Source organism: Pezoporus flaviventris, unplaced genomic scaffold, assembly GCF_033815535.1.
Source record: "Pezoporus flaviventris isolate CSIRO_AGI_PZ_B2104156 unplaced genomic scaffold, CSIRO_AGI_Pfla_v1 ptg000050l, whole genome shotgun sequence".
Lineage (NCBI taxonomy): Eukaryota > Metazoa > Chordata > Aves > Psittaciformes > Psittacidae > Pezoporus > Pezoporus flaviventris.
This window is the reverse complement of record NW_026892598.1, coordinates 7,547,363-7,568,955: the sequence shown is the minus strand read 5'-3', so window position 1 is coordinate 7,568,955 and position 21,593 is coordinate 7,547,363. Positions and strand designations below refer to the sequence as shown.

The 21,593-nt window shown below is 41.0% G+C and overlaps 1 protein-coding gene across 1 annotated transcript; it reads right to left on the bottom strand.

Moving 5' to 3' along the window:
* Window positions 1-417: 417 nt before the first annotated feature.
* LOC133277086 (uncharacterized) lies at window positions 418-21,456 on the bottom strand. The gene is made up of 12 exons (XM_061468649.1): window positions 21,237-21,456; window positions 16,627-17,588; window positions 9,745-9,841; window positions 9,429-9,491; window positions 8,800-8,934; window positions 8,269-8,382; window positions 7,635-7,708; window positions 7,263-7,373; window positions 6,862-6,977; window positions 5,841-5,979; window positions 3,426-3,546; window positions 418-524 (listed from the first exon to the last, which is right to left on the bottom strand). The coding sequence occupies exons 1-12, from the start codon at window positions 21,454-21,456 to the stop codon at window positions 436-438; spliced, it is 2,241 nt and encodes a 746-aa protein (XP_061324633.1). The 3' UTR covers window positions 418-435.
* Window positions 21,457-21,593: the final 137 nt, after the last annotated feature.

The window sequence follows — 21,593 nt, the reverse complement described above, 5'->3', positions numbered from 1 at the left end:
TCTCAGACTTTAACCACACTGCAGAAACTTGAGTTTTATTTCGGAGGCTGAACAAGGTGAAATCAAAAGGTTATATCCACAACTTGAAACAACAGAACTTTCACTTACTGCAAATGATAGTTTTCAGCTACACAGAGTTGTGAGGACAATTATAGAATTACTTTTGACAAAAAAAAAAAAACAAAACAAAAACAAACAAAAAAAACACAACAAAAAAAACCAAAAACCTGCTTAACACCAGAATTTAGTTTGTGCCTCTTGCACGTATTTTCTACATTTGTGTTTTCTCCTTCCTGCACACCTTAGGCGTCAGAAGAACAATCAGGTTTTTCCATTAGATTTTCACCTCTTTACATCAGAAGAGTAATTGGTACTGAAACATTACAGAGCAGCGAGCCAAGCTGAGGTTGACTTTGTCCTCCAGAGCCACAATAATCACTGTTTTCTCATTCCATTATCCTCTCTGACCTTCCAAAGGATTAGTTCCATACAAGCCATTGCATTTTCCCTGGAATTATAACCATCTAGAAAAGAATTTAAAAAAAATTATTTTGTGCTATAATATTTATTTCTTTATAGAAGAATGGTAGCTTTGCTTATTAAGGTGAACAATTGTTGAACATACTAAGACAATCCTTGGTATTTGACAGGTTTTGGTGCAACTTCCTGCTACCAGGATTCAAGGTAATAGTCACATGCTTCTAGCAATCCAGTATTGTCCAGCAATGTTCAGTTTACCACCACATCCTCCAGTTCCAATATCCAATGAGGCCTAGATTACCAGTTTAGAGTTACTACCCAGAGTAACCTCCAGTGTCCAATATAACTGTCTTTGGAAAACCAGATTCCCCCAGTCATGTACTTTCAAATCAGAAGCTGAAAGAGTAACATATGACAAGCTGATTTTGCAACTAGATTATAAATTTCTGCCTTAGTTAAAGACAATCCACTTGTCCTGATCAACTGAAATCCACCACAAAATCTGAACAGAATAAAGGATTTAAATTATATATGCTTAAAACAACCACTTAATAAAGTTAACAACTTACAAATTTATACATTTTATGCAATTCCCATAACTTAGTAACTATAATAACAGGAATTAAAGTATAAAAGTTTTAATGCATTCTGGCTGGGGAAAAAAAAGTGGTAGTCATCCGAACAAGAAATGCATACAATCCTCTCATTAGTTGGCGCTTACTATAGTCCCATATATATACTATATCAGAATACCCCTTCTAAAATCAGAACAATACAAGAAAAGCTGGCTGCCAGGTTAATGGCAATTAACTACTGAAAGTTCCAAGCATTCCCTGCTGAAAGCCAAAGCTGTGTGTTGAGATTTCCCTGCAACTTTAGGATAGGTGGAGAACAGACCTACTATATTCAGCCGTCATCTTCATAAGCAAAAGTTTGACACAGTGTCAAATTTTCACATGGACTACTTTGAATGCATACCTCAACGCCTATACAAACTGATGAAAACAAATCTAAATCCTAATGGTTAAGATTTTACTCACCATTTCGAATATAAAACTTTTAATAAAGGTACTGAAGATATGAGATAAACAGGTTTGGGATAGCATCTGGTTATTCAGAAACCAGAATAGTTGTGGAAGAAATGACAGCATACAGATGCTCCATCCTTGGCAGTGTTCAAGGCCAGGCTGTACATAGTCTTGGGCCAAACAATCTAATGTGAGACATCCCTGCCTATGGCAGGGGGGCTGGAATTAGATTATTTTAAGGTCTTTTCCAACCCTAACTATTCTATGACTCTATAGAGATCAGCATTTGCATTTGAAGGTGGCAAAATCCCCTCCCCATTTTACATTTCTGAGCTAGTGGCTCAAAAAGAAAAAGGCATTGCTTCTTTGCACTACAGCATTGAATTACTGCACAGATTCCACAACTACCGATTCCACAACCACTTTGGGCAGGGGAGAAAACCCCAAAATAGTAAGTTAATAATAAATAATAAAATAATAAATAATTCTTAGATTTAGTTGAGGTGTTTTATTCCCCAGAGAAACAGAGCACTTAAACGCTATCACAACAAGAGATGACTCAAAAGTACAAGTACCAGCTTCTAGCTTTCTCTGGTAAAACTGAAATGCCAGTGATTTGAGATGATTTTTTACATGTAGCAGCCTAGACTCAGAAACAAAGATTTTCAGACATTTAGACATGTCACTGCAATTCAGGTATCTTCTGGCTTAAAGCAGTGCAGTCGAAGCAAGCTAAAACACCAGAGACCTACTGCTTTCTGACAGCAAAGGGCATTTCATTCTAATAAACCCTAGTTTACAAAGAAAGTAAATCAGAATCAAAATTTGTAAAATCTAATACAAAACTAATGCAAACTAGCACAAAGCAGCAGCAGAAACCGATAAAAACATAGAGAGTGGAAGTCATGAGTCAGGACTTTTTAGGTTTGCGGGTTTTTTTCCTAGACATGGCAGCTACATAGCTCTATAGTTTAAGCTTGGATTTTAGCTCAGTGGTGATCAACAAGGCATGATTAAATCCAAATTTAAGCAGAAAAGTCTGCTAAAGGCAGAATTTTTACTATTTGAGATAGCCATCTTATAGTCTTTAGAAATAACTTTTGACATTCTTAGCCTCGCTAGAAAGGTGTGCATAAGCCTGCAACAGCAAAGGAAGTCAGGGGATATTAGCTTTGACAGACAGATCCAGCTACTCCACTGGATATCAAATGCCACTGAGTTTTGCTCAGTGCGACCATTTATGTATTCCCTGGGCAGTGGAGGTATGTTAGCAGAATAGAATATTGTTTATTGTCCAGAAGGCTTCACTGATAAAAGCAAATATGAATCTGCCAGTTTATTTGAACAAACTGAGTATCTAAAATCAGATTAAAAAATCCTTTAGAATGGCATGGTTAAAGCAAAATATATTTGTCAAATTCAATGCTTTGTAAGTATTATATGCATGCTGTAGAACATGATTTGATTTGTCTTTGAGTGTCAGCAAAGAAACTTGCTTTAATTTTACTACTGAAAATCCCAGCTGAAGAGCTCGTGTATCAGTCTGGGTAATCAAGTGAATCCTGACATAGATGCTAGGCTCACCACACTACCTTCAGAATTGTAAGAATGTCCCTTTGCAAGTGAAAGAAACTGGAACACTTTTGTATAACCCTCTGACAAACCAGCTGTACTGGGGGGAGAATGAGTGAGAGGCTTTATGCTACCCAGTTGCCATGCAGGGTTAAATCACATCACCAACCATCTTACCGTTCAGGAATATCCTCTGCTTCTACTACACAATTGAACTAAAGATATTTAAGACAAAGCTTTAAATGACAGCAAGGGTATTATTATCTTTTCAGTTTTCTGGGTAATTCCTGTCTCCCATTTCACGAGGCAATATATTGATTGCTTAATAAGAACCCAGGCTCTTACCATCATCTTGATGAATTCTCCTGAGGTAATCAGCTGTCAGACTTCTAAGTGTTCTTTTGTGAGGCAAACCTAGCGGATGAGGAAACACTACTGATGTGTCCACCACCATGTCATGAATTAGCTGAAAAAGAGCAGAGGCCACAGTAATGATTACAGATCCAGTTACAGTCTTGTACATCCTTTATTTATTAAAAAGGATAAAATCTCAACTAGTATCTAAAATACTTTCCTTCTCAATAATATGCCCAAACTAACCCTTGAGCCCCCAAAACAACATCATCTGTCCTGTGTGCCACTTTCTCCTAGAGAATGGCAAACTGTGGAGCAAAAAGCTGTGGAAAAATTATCCTTTGCAGTGATTTCTGAACAACTCATTGACATTTATTCACCAGTTATTGATGGCTTGGCGTCACGAGTGAAGATTTGGGAAGGGCTTCAACAGCGTTTACTACAAGCAAAATGACCAAAGGCATATGGGGTATGCAAATCTGGTTGGAAAAAAAGGGTGCTTAGGCAATCAGGAAATGTCCATCCAGGACTGTCATCTCCTGAGTGATGCCAAGCTACCCATGTGCTGGTCCGCCCCCATGCAAGGTTGGATCTGCAGCTACCCATGCACCTTGTCACCAACCGTTTCGACCCTCGCCTGTCCATACAGACAAGTGAGAGTAAGACCTTCCAGCCTGCGCAGTGGATTTTTTAGATGCAGTGCAGCTTGCGCAAAACTGGCCCTACCCTTTAAACCTGAGGTTTAACCGCCACAGCCTAGTTAGGTAGGACGGTGACAGCAAAGTCCACAGGTCATAGGTTTTGTAAGAATGTCTTTCTCTTTTATGGAAGACCATACAAGGCTAGACGAGCTCCATCAGCCCAGGTTTGAAGATAGGAGTTTTCCTTCTCCTATGAGGAAGGCCTGCCTTCGCTAACAAAGGTTAGGGAAGACCGTCACCCACGCATTCTGATCAAGACTGTCAACTCCTGGGTCAATCACAAGAGACTGATGATGCAATAGCACAACAAGCGCCTAGGCGGGATACTTAGAGGCGTTCAGTCATAAGCCCGCAGATGGTAGCCTCATGCCAGCAGCTCCTCAGCCAAGTGCACGCACCAGGGGTCTGAACCTGTGGTTCTTCTCATACTGAGGATTACTATTGCAACAACACATCACCAGTAGGGTAAAACTAACCTGTCTCATGACGCCCAAGCGTTCATAGCGATGTCGCTTTTTGATCCTTCGATGTCACCAGTTATATGTTCACTGCATATATACAGTGAACATGATTCATTCTAGTTTTAGACAGCCACTGCCATCCTGCAAAGCCTCACTTGCATTGGCCTTTAGATGTCAGTAGCAGGGAAGCCTATCAAGGCTCAATTCTAATTCCTTCATTAGTAATATCACAGCATGGTTGAAGTTGGAAAGGACCTCTTGAAGTCATCTTATCCAAACCACCTCTCAAGCAGGATGTCCAAGAGCCTGTTGCCCAGCAACATGTCCAGATGGTTTTTGGGCATCTCCAAAAGAGAAGACTCCACAACCTCTCTCAATAACCTGTGTCAGTGCTTGGTCACCCTCACAGTGAAAAACTGTTTCCTGGTGTTCAGAGGGAACCTCCTGTATTTGAGTCTGTGCCTGCTGCCTTAAGCCCTGCACTGAGCACCACAGGAAAAAACTTGGCTTAGTGTTGTTTGCATCCTTAGAATCATAGAATAGTTAGGAAAAGACCTTAAGATCATCTAGTTCCAACCCCCCTGCCATGGGCAGGGACACCTCACGTTAAACCATGTCACCCAAGGCTCTGTCCAACCTGGCCTGAACGCTGCCAGGGATGGAGTACTTGCCAGTTTTTTGGGCAACCTGTTCCAGTGCCTCACCATAAGAGGTTTCCTGGGCAGATAGCTATGCTTCTGATGGAATACTGCTGCCTTTAATATTTAATAGCATAATCCACACATTTCTGGTACCTAAGGTAACTACTTGACAGACAGCACAATTATTTACAGCAATTCTAAGAGAATACCTTAGTGTTACTTGAATTGTCACTGCCTTTTATGCATAGGGTGTCATGAGTTCTGCAAGATCAGAAAACATACAAATGTAGGTTTCTGTGAACCCACAAATAAAGACAATATTATTCAGTAGTGATGTATGGTTCCATAATTAGAAGCACTAAACAGCAGAGTAGGAAGCTGAAATGTGAAGATGTTTACCATAGTGTATTTTGTATAGACATCTCTTCCTGATATGAAATACTTTTAATACAGCTATCATTTAACAATCAAGTACATTTAATTATTTTTTCATACCCATTGATCTGCTGAAATAAAACATTCTTTTTATTTCTTAAATTTATTAGAATACAGTAAAAACAAGTAGTCACCTCCTAAAACTGGATTCAAAACCAGCTACTTTACCTTGAGAGCAAATAAGTCGTTTTCCATGTTGTGTCCAATTAAAATTGTATCCACACTGAACAAGTTTAGCAGTACCGCCTGTACAGCCCGAAGAGTTGTTGTGGTATTTTTCAGATCATTCTTCTTTACTCCAGAGAGTCTAAAAAAGAGATCAAAAGAGTTTCATTGACAGAAATACTAAGAAATACCTAGAAGTAGGTTTGCAGTGATCATTTCCCCAGCATCTAAAGTTAACTCTAGCCAGCTTTAAAAAAAAACAAAAAACAACAAACATAAATCACACGGTGTTGAAGTCAGTGTAAAACATTTTTTCATTCTCTTCCTTTTCACCTAGGTAGTATAAGATAAACTAAGGTAGGTGATATTAACTTAGCTCTACCACTACAAGTGACTTAAGCATGTTTAAGCATGGACCAAAAGACAGGACTCTGAGCAAGCAAATATTGGTGTTGAAATAGGAACACATTACATTGGTTCTCCTCCAAATTCTTTACAGTGAGGCTCAAAACCTGCGTTTCCTCATCGAGCTGTTGCAGGACTTCAGAGAACTAACAGGAATCAAAAAGGTGTCTTTCAGGTCTTAATGACAAAACCCAATATGAAGAACAAATACAAGATCTACACTAAATACAGACAAATCTTATTAAGCTGTACAGTCTGATGACCTCAATGCATGGCTTATGACTATATTGCTTTTTTTGTGAGACAACACTTACAGATTAAATTTGCATTTGCTTCTGTCACCTTAGGGAACTGAGCAAATTCTGGGAGGTTTAACATTTTTTTTTTTTCTGAATTGGAAAAAAGGTCTTTCAATGTGAAAAGGAAAAAAAAAGGTGGAACTAGGCAAAAAGAAGAACTGTTCTTAATTGAGCATGTAACAACAAAAGCCTCATGGGTGACTGAATGTCTTTGATTATGTTACTAAAAATAGCATTTGGGAGAAGCATGTTTCTTCTTATATAGTTATCCGCCAATTTATTAAATCTAATCCTGAAGTATTATAGAGTAAGTAGCATACCTTATATCGTAGTCCACAACTTTACCATCTGGTTTAACAAATACATCATACACAACCTGTAGTTTAGGATCAACCACTGTGACTCTAGTTAGTTCCAAGCCACGGGTTGTGTAACACTAAAGAAAAAAGTACATTTAATGAGCATTTACACAACAATGCTTCCTTACATTATGCAAGTTGTTCATAAAGCACAACAAGCTACCAAGTCAACAGATCCAAATATTTTTGCCCACAATACTAAAGGTCAGTCTTGTAGGATGACTAGTCATACTGAAAGGTCTAGTCAGAGTTCTGCAGACCTAAGAGACTTCAGTGCCAAACTACTACAACTAGGATATGGCTTCATAAAAAAGCAATATAATTTTCTATTAGCTGAACCAAAGTTTTTAGGTTGCACATACCATCTCGCAGTTCAGAGCATATACATCATGGGTTCCATCAAGAGGTGGTGATTTAATTAACGTCTTCATGAAGCCTTCCAATTTCTCCCTTCTCCCATCATGAACATGAAGCTGCAAAGTTTCCATTGGTATTTAAGTGCAAGTTTACTAGATAGATCTTACACAAATTGCCAGAAAATTTGTTTCTCTAAGAGACTTGGGAATATATATATAATATTTCTTGTCAGCATGTGTCATATAGTTTAGTGAACACTAATAAGTAAACCTAAAAGGCTTGTACCAAGTCATTAACACTGAGCCATACCTTTTTATAAAATCAAAAGGACAGTGAGATACTGCTTTATGTAAATCTTCTTAGAACATTACTCCTACCTTTGCAATCTGACATCCAGGAGACCCAACTACTCTCTCACAACAGGTGTAACGTTTTTCTACACCACCAGGTACTGACAAAAAGAAAAGTTGGTAGTTGAGCAGTAGTAGCAGCAACCAGCAAAAACAAATCAGTATCCTCACTCGGCTTCTCAAATTTCCTTTCCATTTTCTCCTGAAACAGCACTGTGGAAAACAGCGAGTGCCACCTATGCCAAGATGACAAACTCTACATTGTTCCCTCCCAAGATAAGGTTTTTGTAAAAAAGAAATACCAATAAATAAGAAAGAGAAAGTTGCACTATGTTCTAGAAGGTTCTCTGTGAGAGGCATATTTAAGACTGATTCTGAGTACTTAAGGTGTCTCTTAGAAACCATGACAAGGCTCTCTTAGAAGTCAATGCAAGGCCACCCTCTTCCCACACAGTTTTATTCATATCAGCTTTCCTAAAGTTAGGGCATATTCGGAGAAAACAGGCTTTACTAGCTAGACACATTCCCAGAAGAACAGCAGAATGTATCTCAGCTGAACCTTATAGGAAAAAAAGTTCCTACTTTGATCTTGCTCAGCTTTGACACGAGATGTCATAACATTTAACAGATTCCATAAAGACTGAATGCCAAGGTCACCTACCTCTTTGTTTCAATACTCCACCAGAATGATAGTTGCATTCCTCTTTACGTTGATGTGTTCCCGAAGAAGTAACAGCATATATTTCACCACACCTACAGCAGACCCTTTTGAAAGCTAAAAACACCCCAAAAACCAATAAACCAATAAACAGAGTGTATTTCCTAGGTGGCTTGCCATGAAGTTAAAAAATGCTGAATTGAAGTATAAAAGAAGTTTCATGAACAGCACATGAGAAAACAGAATATCAATATACAAGAAGCCTCTCAAGACAAGCCATGTATCAAGAAAAAGTTCCTCTATAGCACAACAAGAAATTCAAGTTTACCTACGACTTTAATTACTATGTTGGAACAAAAATGTAAAAAGACATATGAAGACTCATTGTTTAGCTTTGAAAACTTTGAATTCACACGCAGTCTAGGCAGTAAAGACGGAACACAGGCATAATGTATAATTTTATACCCATGTATTTTACTGTCCTGTGAACAACTGATTGAAATTCAATTTTGTTGCAGCCTACTAGGCACTTACCATTACATCCACAATTTTTTACACCAGTAAGAATAGCACTACCATTTTTTCCAGGATGTTGTCGAGGGAAGTTATTTTCGTTCAACTGCTCCTTAGTCAGAAGATACTTTTTTAAGAGTTCATATAGAGCACCATCTGTAAATGCTAAAAAAAAAAAACCAAAAACAAAACCAAAAGCCAAAACATAAACAAACCTAAAGCTTAAGCAACATTAAAACAACTGTAAGTAGCACTTAAAAACACTAGTACTTCCAAAATAAAACCAAAGCAAAATTACAAGTTGACCACTACAGTTTACACCAAAACATATATGCTTGTATCTCAGAGCAATTAGAGGTGATTAGAGGTGAAGCATTACTCAAAATAGACACTATATAGGCATGATGATTCACTAGCTATCCCAGAAAGGCTAGATATGCAGTACTAAAAAACACTGTATTCCCAAAAAAAAGTTCCAACGTTTTCCCCTTATGAAAGAGTTTTCAGTTATAAACGGGGAATTGTGTACAAAATCCTTGCAGTGGCAAATAGATGAAGGATGACCAAAACCAGAGCAACATTGTCATGCTGAAATAAGACCGTTTATAGGTGGCAGTGGAGAACTGACATCTTGCTTCCCCTTTCTTTACCTTTTTCTTCCTCTGACTGTAGGGATCCTGTGCCACTGGAAGATCTGCTGTTATTAGGTTGCCCTAAAGGCAGGAAAACATGTCTTTAGTATTTCTTCTCAATTTCAGATTTCCTGTTAATATCCTAAGCAAATATTTATAAATCAAGCCACCAATTTATTTCAGTGATATATTTCTATAAAAGGATTTAAAGATACAGAAATATCTTTAGTAAAGTTGAACTAAATAATGATTTTCAGACATTTTTCTGCTGTTCTAATTTCTACACTTAGAACCCCTTAAAAAAAAAATAAATCTTAATTGAAAGCAAAACTACCAAGACCTCTTAGCTTTTTGAGAGTCTTCACAGCAAGATTCAGGTACATCTTTTTATTGCCAATGCGATCATAAATAGATTGTTCTTCTATTAGAGCCTACATTAAAAATAAAAAAAAAATTAAAAAAATAGACATTTAGTGAGCACTCTATGTTCTACAAAAAGCACTGCCATTTAGAATCTAAGACTGCGAACCTAGAGATAGTTACACATGCAAGTAATGTCCTAAATTTGAAGTGCGACAGGAGACACAAAGTCAGATGGATTTAAAGTCCTGCTCAGAGAGGGAGGCATTATGGTGAAAGGCACTGTTACCAAAGAGGATCTACAGAGTATTTTACAAACCTACCTGAATATTAGAGCTCTGTTTGATGTAGCAAAGATGCTGAGTGTTATCACTGCATATATCAGAAGTATTTTAAGTAGGAGTACAAGAGAAAGTCTTAAATCTAGATAATTCAATTATGAGACCATTATTGGAATCTAATTAATTTATCACAGGGATTGAGGAGGTGAACTTTTTGGTCTATAAATACCTTCACAGAAAAAGAAAAAAAAAAGAAAAGATCTGATTGCAGAATTCTGAATTCTGTCTAGCCGATGTAAAACATGTATGATCCATTGGGTGAAAGCTAAAGCTACAAAGGTTCAGGTTAGAAAGAAAACCCACAGTTTTTCACAGCCAGGATAATGAACTATTAGAACAAGTTTTCTGGGCATGTGGCAGTTTAGAAGACAAATTCAGCACCTGTGAAGCAAAGATCTGTTGGGAAAAAATCAGTGCTTCAACTCAGAATTGAAATCTAATCCCTGGGAAGATTTGAGCACTCTCAGGGTAACCATTCCTACTGGTAAACATTCCCTGGCTAAAGACAACTTTTTCTGATCCTGCGTCAAAGGAGGTGAAGAAAGGTCTCCTTAATTTTCTTTCTGTAAAGTTGTAAGAACAGCAAGGAGAGGAAGGTCCAGCACCTTTTAGTGAGGAAGAAACATGCTCAAAATAAAGAGTACACACATTAATCTTCTGGGGAAGAAGATATCTTCTTCCTTGGTTTTATTTTACTGTTAACACTACATGGGTAGTTCACAAAAAGTGCAGCTTATTTCAGGTGTAAACAGTGCCTTCTAACAATCACTACAGCATGTACATTTCATAAGTTACAAGCCCTAAGCAAAGGGAAAGGGGAAAACAGATGAACCTGAGAATTATCACAGGAGGAAATTCTTCACTATGGGGGTGAGGGTGGTGAGGCACTGGCACAGGTTGCCCAGAGAAGCTGTGGCTGCCCCATCCCTGGAAGTGTTCAAGGCCAGGCTGGATGGGGCTTTGAGCAACCTGGTCTAGTGAAGGTGTCCCTGCCCATGGCAGAGGTGTTGGAACTAGGTGGTCTTCAGGGGCCCTTCCAACCCAACCATTCTATGGTTCTATGAAGTTAAAGGGAAGGTAAAAGGAACATTACTTCATGAAAATGAAAATCAGGCATACCAAGATGTGCTACATAATACAGCAACACAGTAACAGCCGAGTAGTATCATGTGATGTTTTCCAAGCTTCCATTCGAAGTGTAATCAAAAACACCCACAGAGTCTTATCAGCACACCTCCATAAATTCTTTTGACTTCCAGCTTGTAAGAAATTTAGATCACCTAAAGGTTAAGCTTGGGATATTTGTGCTTGTCAGACAATATCTGCTGGGAGTAGTACTTGGTGTGGTGAAAACCAAAAAGACAAGACCAAAGGCTCAAAGTGGTTCACAGATGTTTTCCTTCTGTTCTGAATAAATCTCAAAGCCATTATTACATTCCAGGAAGCTTTCAGTATTTACAAGACTTTTATTTTGCAGAAGCAAAAGTTTTTCTTTTTTATTACCAAAATGGCATGTCTTATTAGAAGCTTTTAACAGTGGTAAAGACAAATACTTTTGCTTAGAGGAAAGTGATTGATAACAGTGGCAAGTGTAAGATTGAGTACATTTTAAATTCTGCTTCCTGAAATATTTTACTTTAAAAAAATTAACCAAATAAAAAGAATGCCACCAACACATTGTGCAAGATAAAACTGCTGACTTAATTAAGTTGAAGATTTGTAAGGAAAGAACTATAAACCATAACAAACCTTGTTAATAGCCTCATTCACTGTGCTACATGTTTTGACACATTCCGTGAGAAAGCAAGTGAAATATCGCTGCCTTGTCTCCTGTGGTACTTTGCATCCCGATTCTGGAATGGAAGGCCTTTTCCACATAAAAACCTCAAAAAAAAATAAAGCAAAACCAAACCTCATGGTAGTGTGGTCAATATGTAACAAATAACCCCCCAAAAGTAAGATTAATTCAGCCATTTGTTTTGTCCACCCTCAGAGGAAAAACCCTAATTAAAAATCAAACATTGCTGAATAGCTATTCAGAAAACTGCAGTTTCACAATACTGGGAGCCAGGAACTACCATCAGAAATAGTAGCTGTAGAGATTTTCCCTACTTGAACTAAACTAATCAGTCTTCTCCTCAAGGTTATGGCAGATATTAAAACTATTTAATTTTTTTTTTTCCTTAGAGAAAGTTCAGTTGTTTAGCAAGGACTAGCAGTTCAGTTATGATTTAAGTCATGCTCTCCATCTGGCCTTTATTTCAGACAGTACTTCACTCAGAGCATAAACTAAAGACCCAGTAAACCACACTGGGAAAAAAAAAATTTTTAGGAATCTGTAGCCTTTGTTAGATTATGCAATGTAGAGTCTTTACACATCACATTTTGTTTATTTTCAAATAACATAGAATTCATCACAGAAGATCATCACTTTTGACAATCTGCCTTATGTTAGGTTAACTATAGTACTGTCACACCCAAAAAAGTCCAAAAAGTTACAAAAATGCATTGCGTACCAAACGTGGTAATTTGAGTCATATGTCTATATCACATTTATTTGCTAAGAAATATCCTTTAAGAGCAGCATTTAAATGTGTGCTACCACCAAGGAGAAGGAGAGTTTTGCATACAGGGAACAAAAGCAGCATCACTGTCACAACTTAGCCTCACTGTAATTGGGGCATGCAGAATTCTGTTTAGGAAACCAGGTACATACTGGAGAGCAGAAGCTTGCTTGCTGAATTCCTCCATTATGATGCTGCTGCCAAGGAGATGCCTTGAAAAACACCATTTCATTTTTCTTGGGTACCTAATATGCACACACACAAAACCAGAGTTAATATTCAGGTAGTTCCAAAGCACAGCAAGATCGTGTTAAAGTTAACACACTGCTTCTTCAAATGGAATTTTGCTATCAGATTCAGCATTCTATTCATGACAGGTGTCGTGGTTTAAACCCAGTCAGGTAATTCGTTCGCTCACTTCCCCCCCCTTTCTTGCCCTCCCCCTGCTCTCGGAGGGATGGAGAGGAGAATCGAAAAGAATGCAACTCCCACCGGTTGAGATAAGAACAGTTTAGTAACTAAGGTATAACACAAATCACTACTGCTACCACCAATGATAATAATGATAAAGGAAATAACAAGGGAAGAGAATACAACACCTCAGCACCAGCTGACCGATAACTCAGCCCCCAAGCCCGACCAAGCTCCGACCGATACCTCCTCCAACCCTGCAGTCTCCCAGCCCTTCCGGCTAACTCCCAGTTACATCCTGGGCATGACGTGCTGTGGTATGGAATACCTCTTTGGTCAGTTTGGGTCAGGTGTCCTGTCTCTGCTTCCTCCTGGCTTCCCCTCCCCCCTGGCAGAGCATGAGGCTCACAAAGTCCTTGGCCAAACCAAAACATCGCTATCAGCTCTGTTCCCGAGCTGAAAGTCAAAACACTGCACTACACCAGCTACCAAGAAGGGGAAAAATGACTGCTACTGCTGAACCCAGGACATTATCCACCCCTTATTCCATACCATTCACATCATGCTCAGATCCCACATTTTCAATATACCATCACTCTTATCTTAGTGCATGGACCAGTCCCTATAAAGCTGCTGAGTCCATCTGGTCCATGATGTCAGGCTCCACCTCTTGTAACAGTCTTCCAGAGCAGGAGAGACTGTGTGCAGTGTTCACACTTGTGAATAACCTGGGCAATAGTGTCCATTGCTAAGTCCACCCCTCGATCATGAGTTCATCTCTATGTTGCATCTCTGCTCTGATGGCCTGAAGTGCCATGGGCCCACCAGGCTTAAAATAATTCACTGTCCCCTTTAGCAGTTTCTGCAGCTTGTTGCTGGGGACTCCATGCAGCTGCCTTCCATCTCCAATGCTTCCAAAGCACTGGAGGGGCCCAGTGGACTAGATACTTGCCCATACTGTCCCACACACCCTGCCACTCATGACTCTCCAGCCTTGGGGAAAATCTCTTGGTCCCCCTATATTGTTGTCTAACCCCAGACAAGACCCAAACCTGACTCTGCTTAACTTTTGAGATCAGACAAAATGGTGGTGGGTAGAACACAGCCTGTGTGTGTGCCAACATGCTGATCCCCATCACAATCAGCAGGCAGGTCCCAAGGATACCCAAAGGCCATTCAGAGCCTTCAGAGCTCTCAAACGATGCTGCTGTACTTGTCACTGGGGCTGGTGTAGCTGCTGTGCTTGCCGGCTCTCCCACCACCAGCTTCTCTTTTCCTGAGTCCAGCTCTTCCTCCTCTGCCTTGCTGGGAAATGCTGCGTGGTCTCCTGCATCCTCCTGGGGCTCGGCGGGCGCCTTCCGGGAAATGCTCTCGGCCGTCGCGGGGCTCCGCTCGGCCGCGGGGCTCGGCTCCTCCGCGGGGCTCGGCTCCTCCGCCGCCTTCTCCCGCTGCTCTGCAGCCGCTTCCTTCCGCTCCTCGACCGCCCCGACCTCCTCCACCGGCAGCCGTCCCCTCGCGGCCTCCGGCCCCGCTCCCGCCGCCGCTTGCTCCCCGGGGCCGCTCTCCTGAGCCGCTTCGGCTGCCGCCGGCTCCCGGGGCCGCTCCCCCTCGGCTCCCCGCAGCCTCACGAAGATGGAGAGTAGGGCGAGGGCCAGGACGGTGAAGAGCAGCCGGACGGCCAGGTACAAGTCCACGGCCACGTCCGTCCCGCCCTGCTGCTGGAGCCCGCCCGTATTACAAGCCGTTGCCATAAAGCACAGTGAGACAAGAACCTTAGCCCAGGCCCCACACTTGATAAACACTAACACAGCAAATACCGGCTCTAAGTAAGTTACAACGGTCTGAAGCTGTGAGATCAACAAGAACAACTCTGAGAGCCAATAAATCAGCATTGTGACGAGTGACTATTAATCCAGTCAGATCTGTCGTTATCTCAACCCTTCGTTCCCCACGTTGGGCGCCAAAAAGAACTGTCGTGGTTTAAACCCAGTCAGGTAATTCGTTCGCTCACTTCCCCCCCCTTTCTTGCCCTCCCCCTGCTCTCGGAGGGATGGAGAGGAGAATCGAAAAGAATGCAACTCCCACCGGTTGAGATAAGAACAGTTTAGTAACTAAGGTATAACACAAATCACTACTGCTACCACCAATGATAATAATGATAAAGGAAATAACAAGGGAAGAGAATACAACACCTCAGCACCAGCTGACCGATAACTCAGCCCCCAAGCCCGACCAAGCTCCGACCGATACCTCCTCCAACCCTGCAGTCTCCCAGCCCTTCCGGCTAACTCCCAGTTACATCCTGGGCATGACGTGCTGTGGTATGGAATACCTCTTTGGTCAGTTTGGGTCAGGTGTCCTGTCTCTGCTTCCTCCTGGCTTCCCCTCCCCCCTGGCAGAGCATGAGGCTCACAAAGTCCTTGGCCAAACCAAAACATCGCTATCAGCTCTGTTCCCGAGCTGAAAGTCAAAACACTGCACTACACCAGCTACCAAGAAGGGGAAAAATGACTGCTACTGCTGAACCCAGGACAACAGGAAAATGCTAAACTGAAACAGCTTAGGGGTAATGGAGGTGGGCTTAAAGAATGATGCCTTCTATTGACATTGCCACCTAAAGCACTGTAAAAATAGAAAAAGTGAAGGTGACACACAAGCGCTGTATCTGAAATTTCATGGTAGATACCTCCATTCCAGACTGACTTTTCAGCTCCCATTAGCGTTAGCTGCTCTTGTCAGCAGCTTGTTTTACCTGCATCTGGAACCAGCTCCAAGTACTACTTGGTACAGCTTTTAACAGAAGAGTTGATGAGACATTTGCTCTAAGTTCAGAATATTTTTCAATTAGATTACAGAATCCTGCCAACCTCAAGTTCAACATATTTTATGCTGATCCTCAGTTTATCACAAGATTATAACTCACATCAAATTTTGCCATGTGCGCAATTCTTCTCTTTTGCCCAGGAGCATTTACTTTGGTTTCTAACAAATTGAGATCTACATTTCTTCCATAAGCCTATTAAAAACAAGAATAGACTATTTAGACCAAATCTTATGAAGCGCTAAACTTCAGCAATATTCTTACGACCCATTCATTCCAATGTTTCAGGATACACAGTCAAAAACTCACCAGGAAAAATTACAATTCCATCGTTAGACAGTTATTTTACATTCAGAACACAATACTTTGAACCTGAGGCAGTGGTACTCAATGTAGCTACATTTGTTAATAAGAATGGGAGACTACTGAATACTCAACTGCCTCTAAAGCTTTGCTTATTACAGTAAAAGTAATAGAAACCCATATAGCAGGGAACTATTCAGAGCAATTTTCTACTTCAGGAAGCAGAGCTCACCCATTGTTAAACTACAGAATCATTAAGTGTTCCTTATGATTCTGTCTACTGGTCATGAAGTTTCAAATATTTAACCCTTACTAACACATTTTTTGAAAGAGTACTTGTACTTGACTAGGTATCACATCCTGCCCTAATATGCTCAGAAAAGAAAACCCCAACTACTGAAAACAAAACAAATTACCTGCTGATCATGGTCCTTCTTTCTTGCTTCTCTTTCAAACTCATCAAAAATTCTTCGACACTCCTCTAAAGGATCATCTGGTTCAGAGAGCCCTGTGTCCTCCCCACTGGTTTCCGCTTCCTCAGTGGATGAACCCAGACCACTTTCTTTCTTATTTAAGTAATAAGTTGAATAGAGGTATGTATCTTTTGCACTATCATTACCCCCACTTTCTTCTATACTCTGTCCTTTCTCTGTATTTATAATTTCCTTATAAGGTCTTCCAATTGCAGTTCCATCTTTTGATGAGTGACCAGTACACAAGGGAGACTCTGTTACTCTTCTGCTCTTCACACAGATTTCATTAGTAGTACTCTCCTGAAATGCTTTCACCAACATATTAGTTTTTGCATTTCCTTGCTTCAGAATTCCCTTCTCCATGCCTGCCTCAGTAGAAGCAGCTGAAGACACATATTTGTCCTCACTGTAAGTAAGGGCATCTCTTTCCCCCAAACCCTTCAACATACCAGTGGTTACATCAGGCAAACAAATCTCTCTTGCTTTTGGAGAAACACTGCCTAGTTTTCCAAGTTTATTTAAACTTTTGCTGTTTTTCCGCAAAGTAATTTCCTCAGACTTATCTTCGCTACTCCCAAGAATGTCTGCTATAGCATCATCATGTAATTTTCCTGCACACATTACAGCAGTCAGTTCTTTGTCCCTGTTAGCTTTTCTACAGTTCCTTCTTATTCTTGGCTTTTTATTAGGAACTTCTGGTGGCAGATCAATGACAAGTCTACCTTCCTCATCAGAGTCTGAAAATTCAGTTTCAGGTTTCACTGGGTTTCTTGGCATCTTTGTGATTGCACATCCAATCTTAAATGGAGGCATCTTTGAGTTCCCACCCCAATTTCCACATGGAGGAGTGGTTGGGTTAAACTGCTGTTTAGCATTTTCATCCTCATTTGTTTCAGAAGAGAGACCTGCAAAATAATTTTGAAGAAGTTTATATCAAATAACAGTTGCTGGACAACTATAATCAACAAAGTCTAATTAAAAGCCAACAACCATCATTTGTATATTTGGAAACTGAAACCATGTGACATGCATGTGCTAAAGTGGACAATTGTTTCCTTAGGAAAAAGTGTCTTTCTGTAAGATAATTTTCAAGGGTTAAATTGTTTCCAATAGTTTAATCAGGAATACTGTACTGTGAGAACCCCTTCTGTTCCTTAACTTAATTCTTGACTGAACCAACTGCTAATTTAATCCTTTTGAGTTTTTGTAAATCACCCACCTCTCTTTGAGGAAAGGCATAGCTATGACCTTAAATTAAGACATCCTAAACAGCAATCTACAGATATCAGCTGAGGAAAAAAGAAATAATCTATTTTATTAATCATGCACAAGATTACAAGTTTCATTGTCTCAAATACCCAGTAACATTTCAAGCCAGGCATGTTCACAATTTTGCAAAAACTTCAAGCAGCCTCAGAAATTGAATTTCCAACTGCAGGTTTAAGTGACTAACCACTATCATTTTAGCTTTTATAGGCTGTGGACTGCATAACAAAACTCAGCCTGATACTTTCTCAATGCATTATACCCTCAAACAGATATTCTGGCAAATCACAAAATGCAGTGGTTATTGCCCTCCCAGAGTTTTATTACTTGTTTAGAGACCCTGTCATCCATGAGATCTGTTAGCATCAATTGTGTATTTTAACAAAAATGCTATTTACATTGTCATTTAAAAACACATCACCATTTGATTTCAACAGTGATTGTATCAGTAACTACAACACATTTCAGGGAAATACTAGAAAGTCACATTTTGTTAGTGAACAGGATCCTTTGCAGGTTGTTCAAAATAAGCAGTTTCGACATTAACACAAAAACAATACATTAACACAGGGCAGTACCACAAAGCCTCACAACCCTTTTGCTGTGGGTTAACCCTGCCTGGCAGCTGCAGCCCATGCAGCTGCTCTTACTTACCCAGTGGGATGGCAGAGAGAATCAGAAGGGTAAAGTAAGAAAACTTGTGGATTGGTATCAAGACAGTTTACTAGGTAAAGCAAAGCTGTGCACACAAGCAAAGCAAAGTGAGGAATTAATGCACTAGTTCCCATTGCCTGGGAACAACACCCATTCCAGACGTTTAGCCACTTCCAGGAAAGCAGGCCTTCATTGTGCCTATTACTTCAAATTCTTCTTCTTCCTCTTTCTTTCCCCAGGTGTTATTGCCACACACAGCATCATATGGTTTGGACTATCCCTTTGGTTAGCCTGGGTCAGCTTTCCTGGATGTGTCCCTTACCAACTTCTCACCCACCTCTGGCCTACTTGCTGGAAAGGCACCATGAGAAACAGAGATCCTGAGGCTGTGCAAACACTCTTCAGCAATAACAAACATGGGTGTGTTATGAACACTGTTTGGGGCAGAAACGCAAACCTTAGCACCATACAGAGCTGCAAAGAAAACTCATTCCATCCCAGACAAAACCAGTACATCTGACTACCTCAAAGAAATACTCTAAGCCACTATGGTCTTACCAGAATTGTTATTGCCAGAGAAATATATCTCAGAAAAGTAATGTTTCCACGTCTTTTATACAGGTGAGGTGCTATTCAGACTATGCAGTAAGCCATGTTGTAGGCTTTTTCTTTGACTAACTAGAGCCTGATTGAACCTTTGGGGCTCAAGCTTGCAAGAAATTGCAGAATAAAGAAGAAATTGCATTTAATGACAGATGCTGGTCACTTGAAAGTAAATACATATGGACAGCCTTCAACGAGTCCCATCATGCAGCACAGCTACCTGCAAAATCAGCAAGTGGAAGTCAGGAAGCGAATGACCCCACACTGGTGGTGGTTTTCTTTCTTTTTCTTCCTGACTACCATCAAATTATCCCAGTACTATTTCCAGGCTGCAGTTTTTTATGCTCAAGTGATATGCAGGTAGACTCCACAACTCGTTAAAGTTGTAAAGTAGGTATTCTTTATTCAGCGCTGAGGCACATGGGGGATCGCTGCTCCAAAGGTATGCGCACCTCAGGGTTGTTCTCCTTCATGTTTATCCTCTAAACTGTTACCTATTCATGAGGTTATGTAACACGCTTATACATATTCATGACCTATCCCCGCTTCATATTATAATGAGGTAAAAGGTCCTTGCTTGCGTAGGGTCTCCTGATGGTCGTGGGCGGGGGTCTCAAGACAAAGTAAACAAGTCTTCCCTGAACTTCTCACCTCTAGTTGTTGCGCATGTTCACTGGTGATTTAGTCACTGTCCAAACCACAAATCTGGTTTCAGTCGGTTTAGGGGTCCAGAGAACAGGAGTTACTGTTCCTTCCTCTTATCAATAGCCTTGGTCCCTCCACCCTGTTCCAGCAAGCACGGTAAGTGTTGAGCACACATTTGTTGAGTTAGCAAGAGGCTTAACCCTAACCCCCCTGTACATCGGTTAACCCTTTGCATCACAAGGGCAGAACTCTTTGAGAAAGAATATAAAACCACATTACCATTTACAGTGAACTGTGAAAAACAGTTTCCCATGTTGTGGAAATCAAGTACCTGCTTCATTGGAAGAGTGAATACAGAGAGAGGGAATCTGTATTCTGACTGAAGTTTTGGCATTCCTGAGCTGTGAAGGCAGAAAATCAGTAGCATCTGCTTAAAAGCCAGATGAAGAGACACTTTGATTCTCTGGACTACATACTTAGCTAGTAACTCTTTACCTAGTAGCAATGAATGTAACCCACAGCAAACCATAGGAATGAGACCAGCTCAGTTCAAAGTAATCAGAAAGCAACTACTTACAAAGTAGCTGCTGGTAGCTGATTACAAAGTAATCAGAAAGCAGAATCAGGTGTTTTTTTTCTATTAGCGTAGGTTGCTAGTATTTTAGTATTGCAAAATTTCATGGTTTCCATTTTAAAGTCATTTTAGCACTCAGCCCTTGCCTCTCATGCCCATTTGGCTTTATTGCCAGCAGTTTGAAAACAGTGTTCCTGCTGATGAGATCTAGCTTACTGTCCTGTGAAAACTCAGTCATAAGAGGAATATCACAATCATCAAGAAAGCTGGCTACAAACGTTATTACTCATCATGCTTAAGAAGAAAGCGGAGCACGATGGGAGAGGCATACTCCTCTCATTGAAGTTTCAGTTGGAAATTTCAGAATGATGTGCAAAGCAGGCCCTTTGCAGACTGCCAATCTGGAAGCAAAGCAAGTACCTTAACGAAGATTAAAACCAGCCAACATTACAACTTCCCTCCAACACAAAAGCTAAGGGTCACACCCTGTGAAGGACAGGTGACATCCTCCTACCAGAAATGGAAGAAGTCACCAGTTTTAACTGTAGTATCACACACCAATTATCCTACCAAGTCCAGCTTCCTGAAGCCCAACCCCAAACACAGGTTTATAACCTAACCCTAGTGTTCGCACTGCTGTTGGTCCAGGTGGGGGGGTTAATTAATTACTTTTCACAGTCTCCTAAGAGCAAGACCGTGAAGACCTCCTACCCTGTCATTTCACTCTTCAGCTCTCACACACGGCACTACAGTGCCCTATTTCACCATTCCAAAGGGCAGGAACGAAGCCAGGCGCACATCTCGCCACTACCTGGAAAGCGGCATCCCCGCAGAACGGGTGGATCCCGGCTCCCACTGGGGAGGCATGCCTGGCCATCCTCACCCTGCGGTCGGGCGGAGCCGGGCTGCTGCGCGGCGAGAGGCTGCTCCCTGCGCTGGAAAGCCCTGAGGCGGCAGCTGCTCTGAGGCTGCTGGGTGGGCCCGCGGCTGAAGGAGCTGCACGGGATGCCGAAGCAGCCGACGGGCCACATCCCAGGCCTCGAGCTCCCAGCGAGCAGCAGGGCAGCGCGGGAAGAGTTGAGGAGACCGCCCCGGCCGCCCACCGCCCACTTCAACGCCGTGCGCGGGATCAGCCGTCCAATAGGAGCGGAATAGGAGCGGGGCGCGG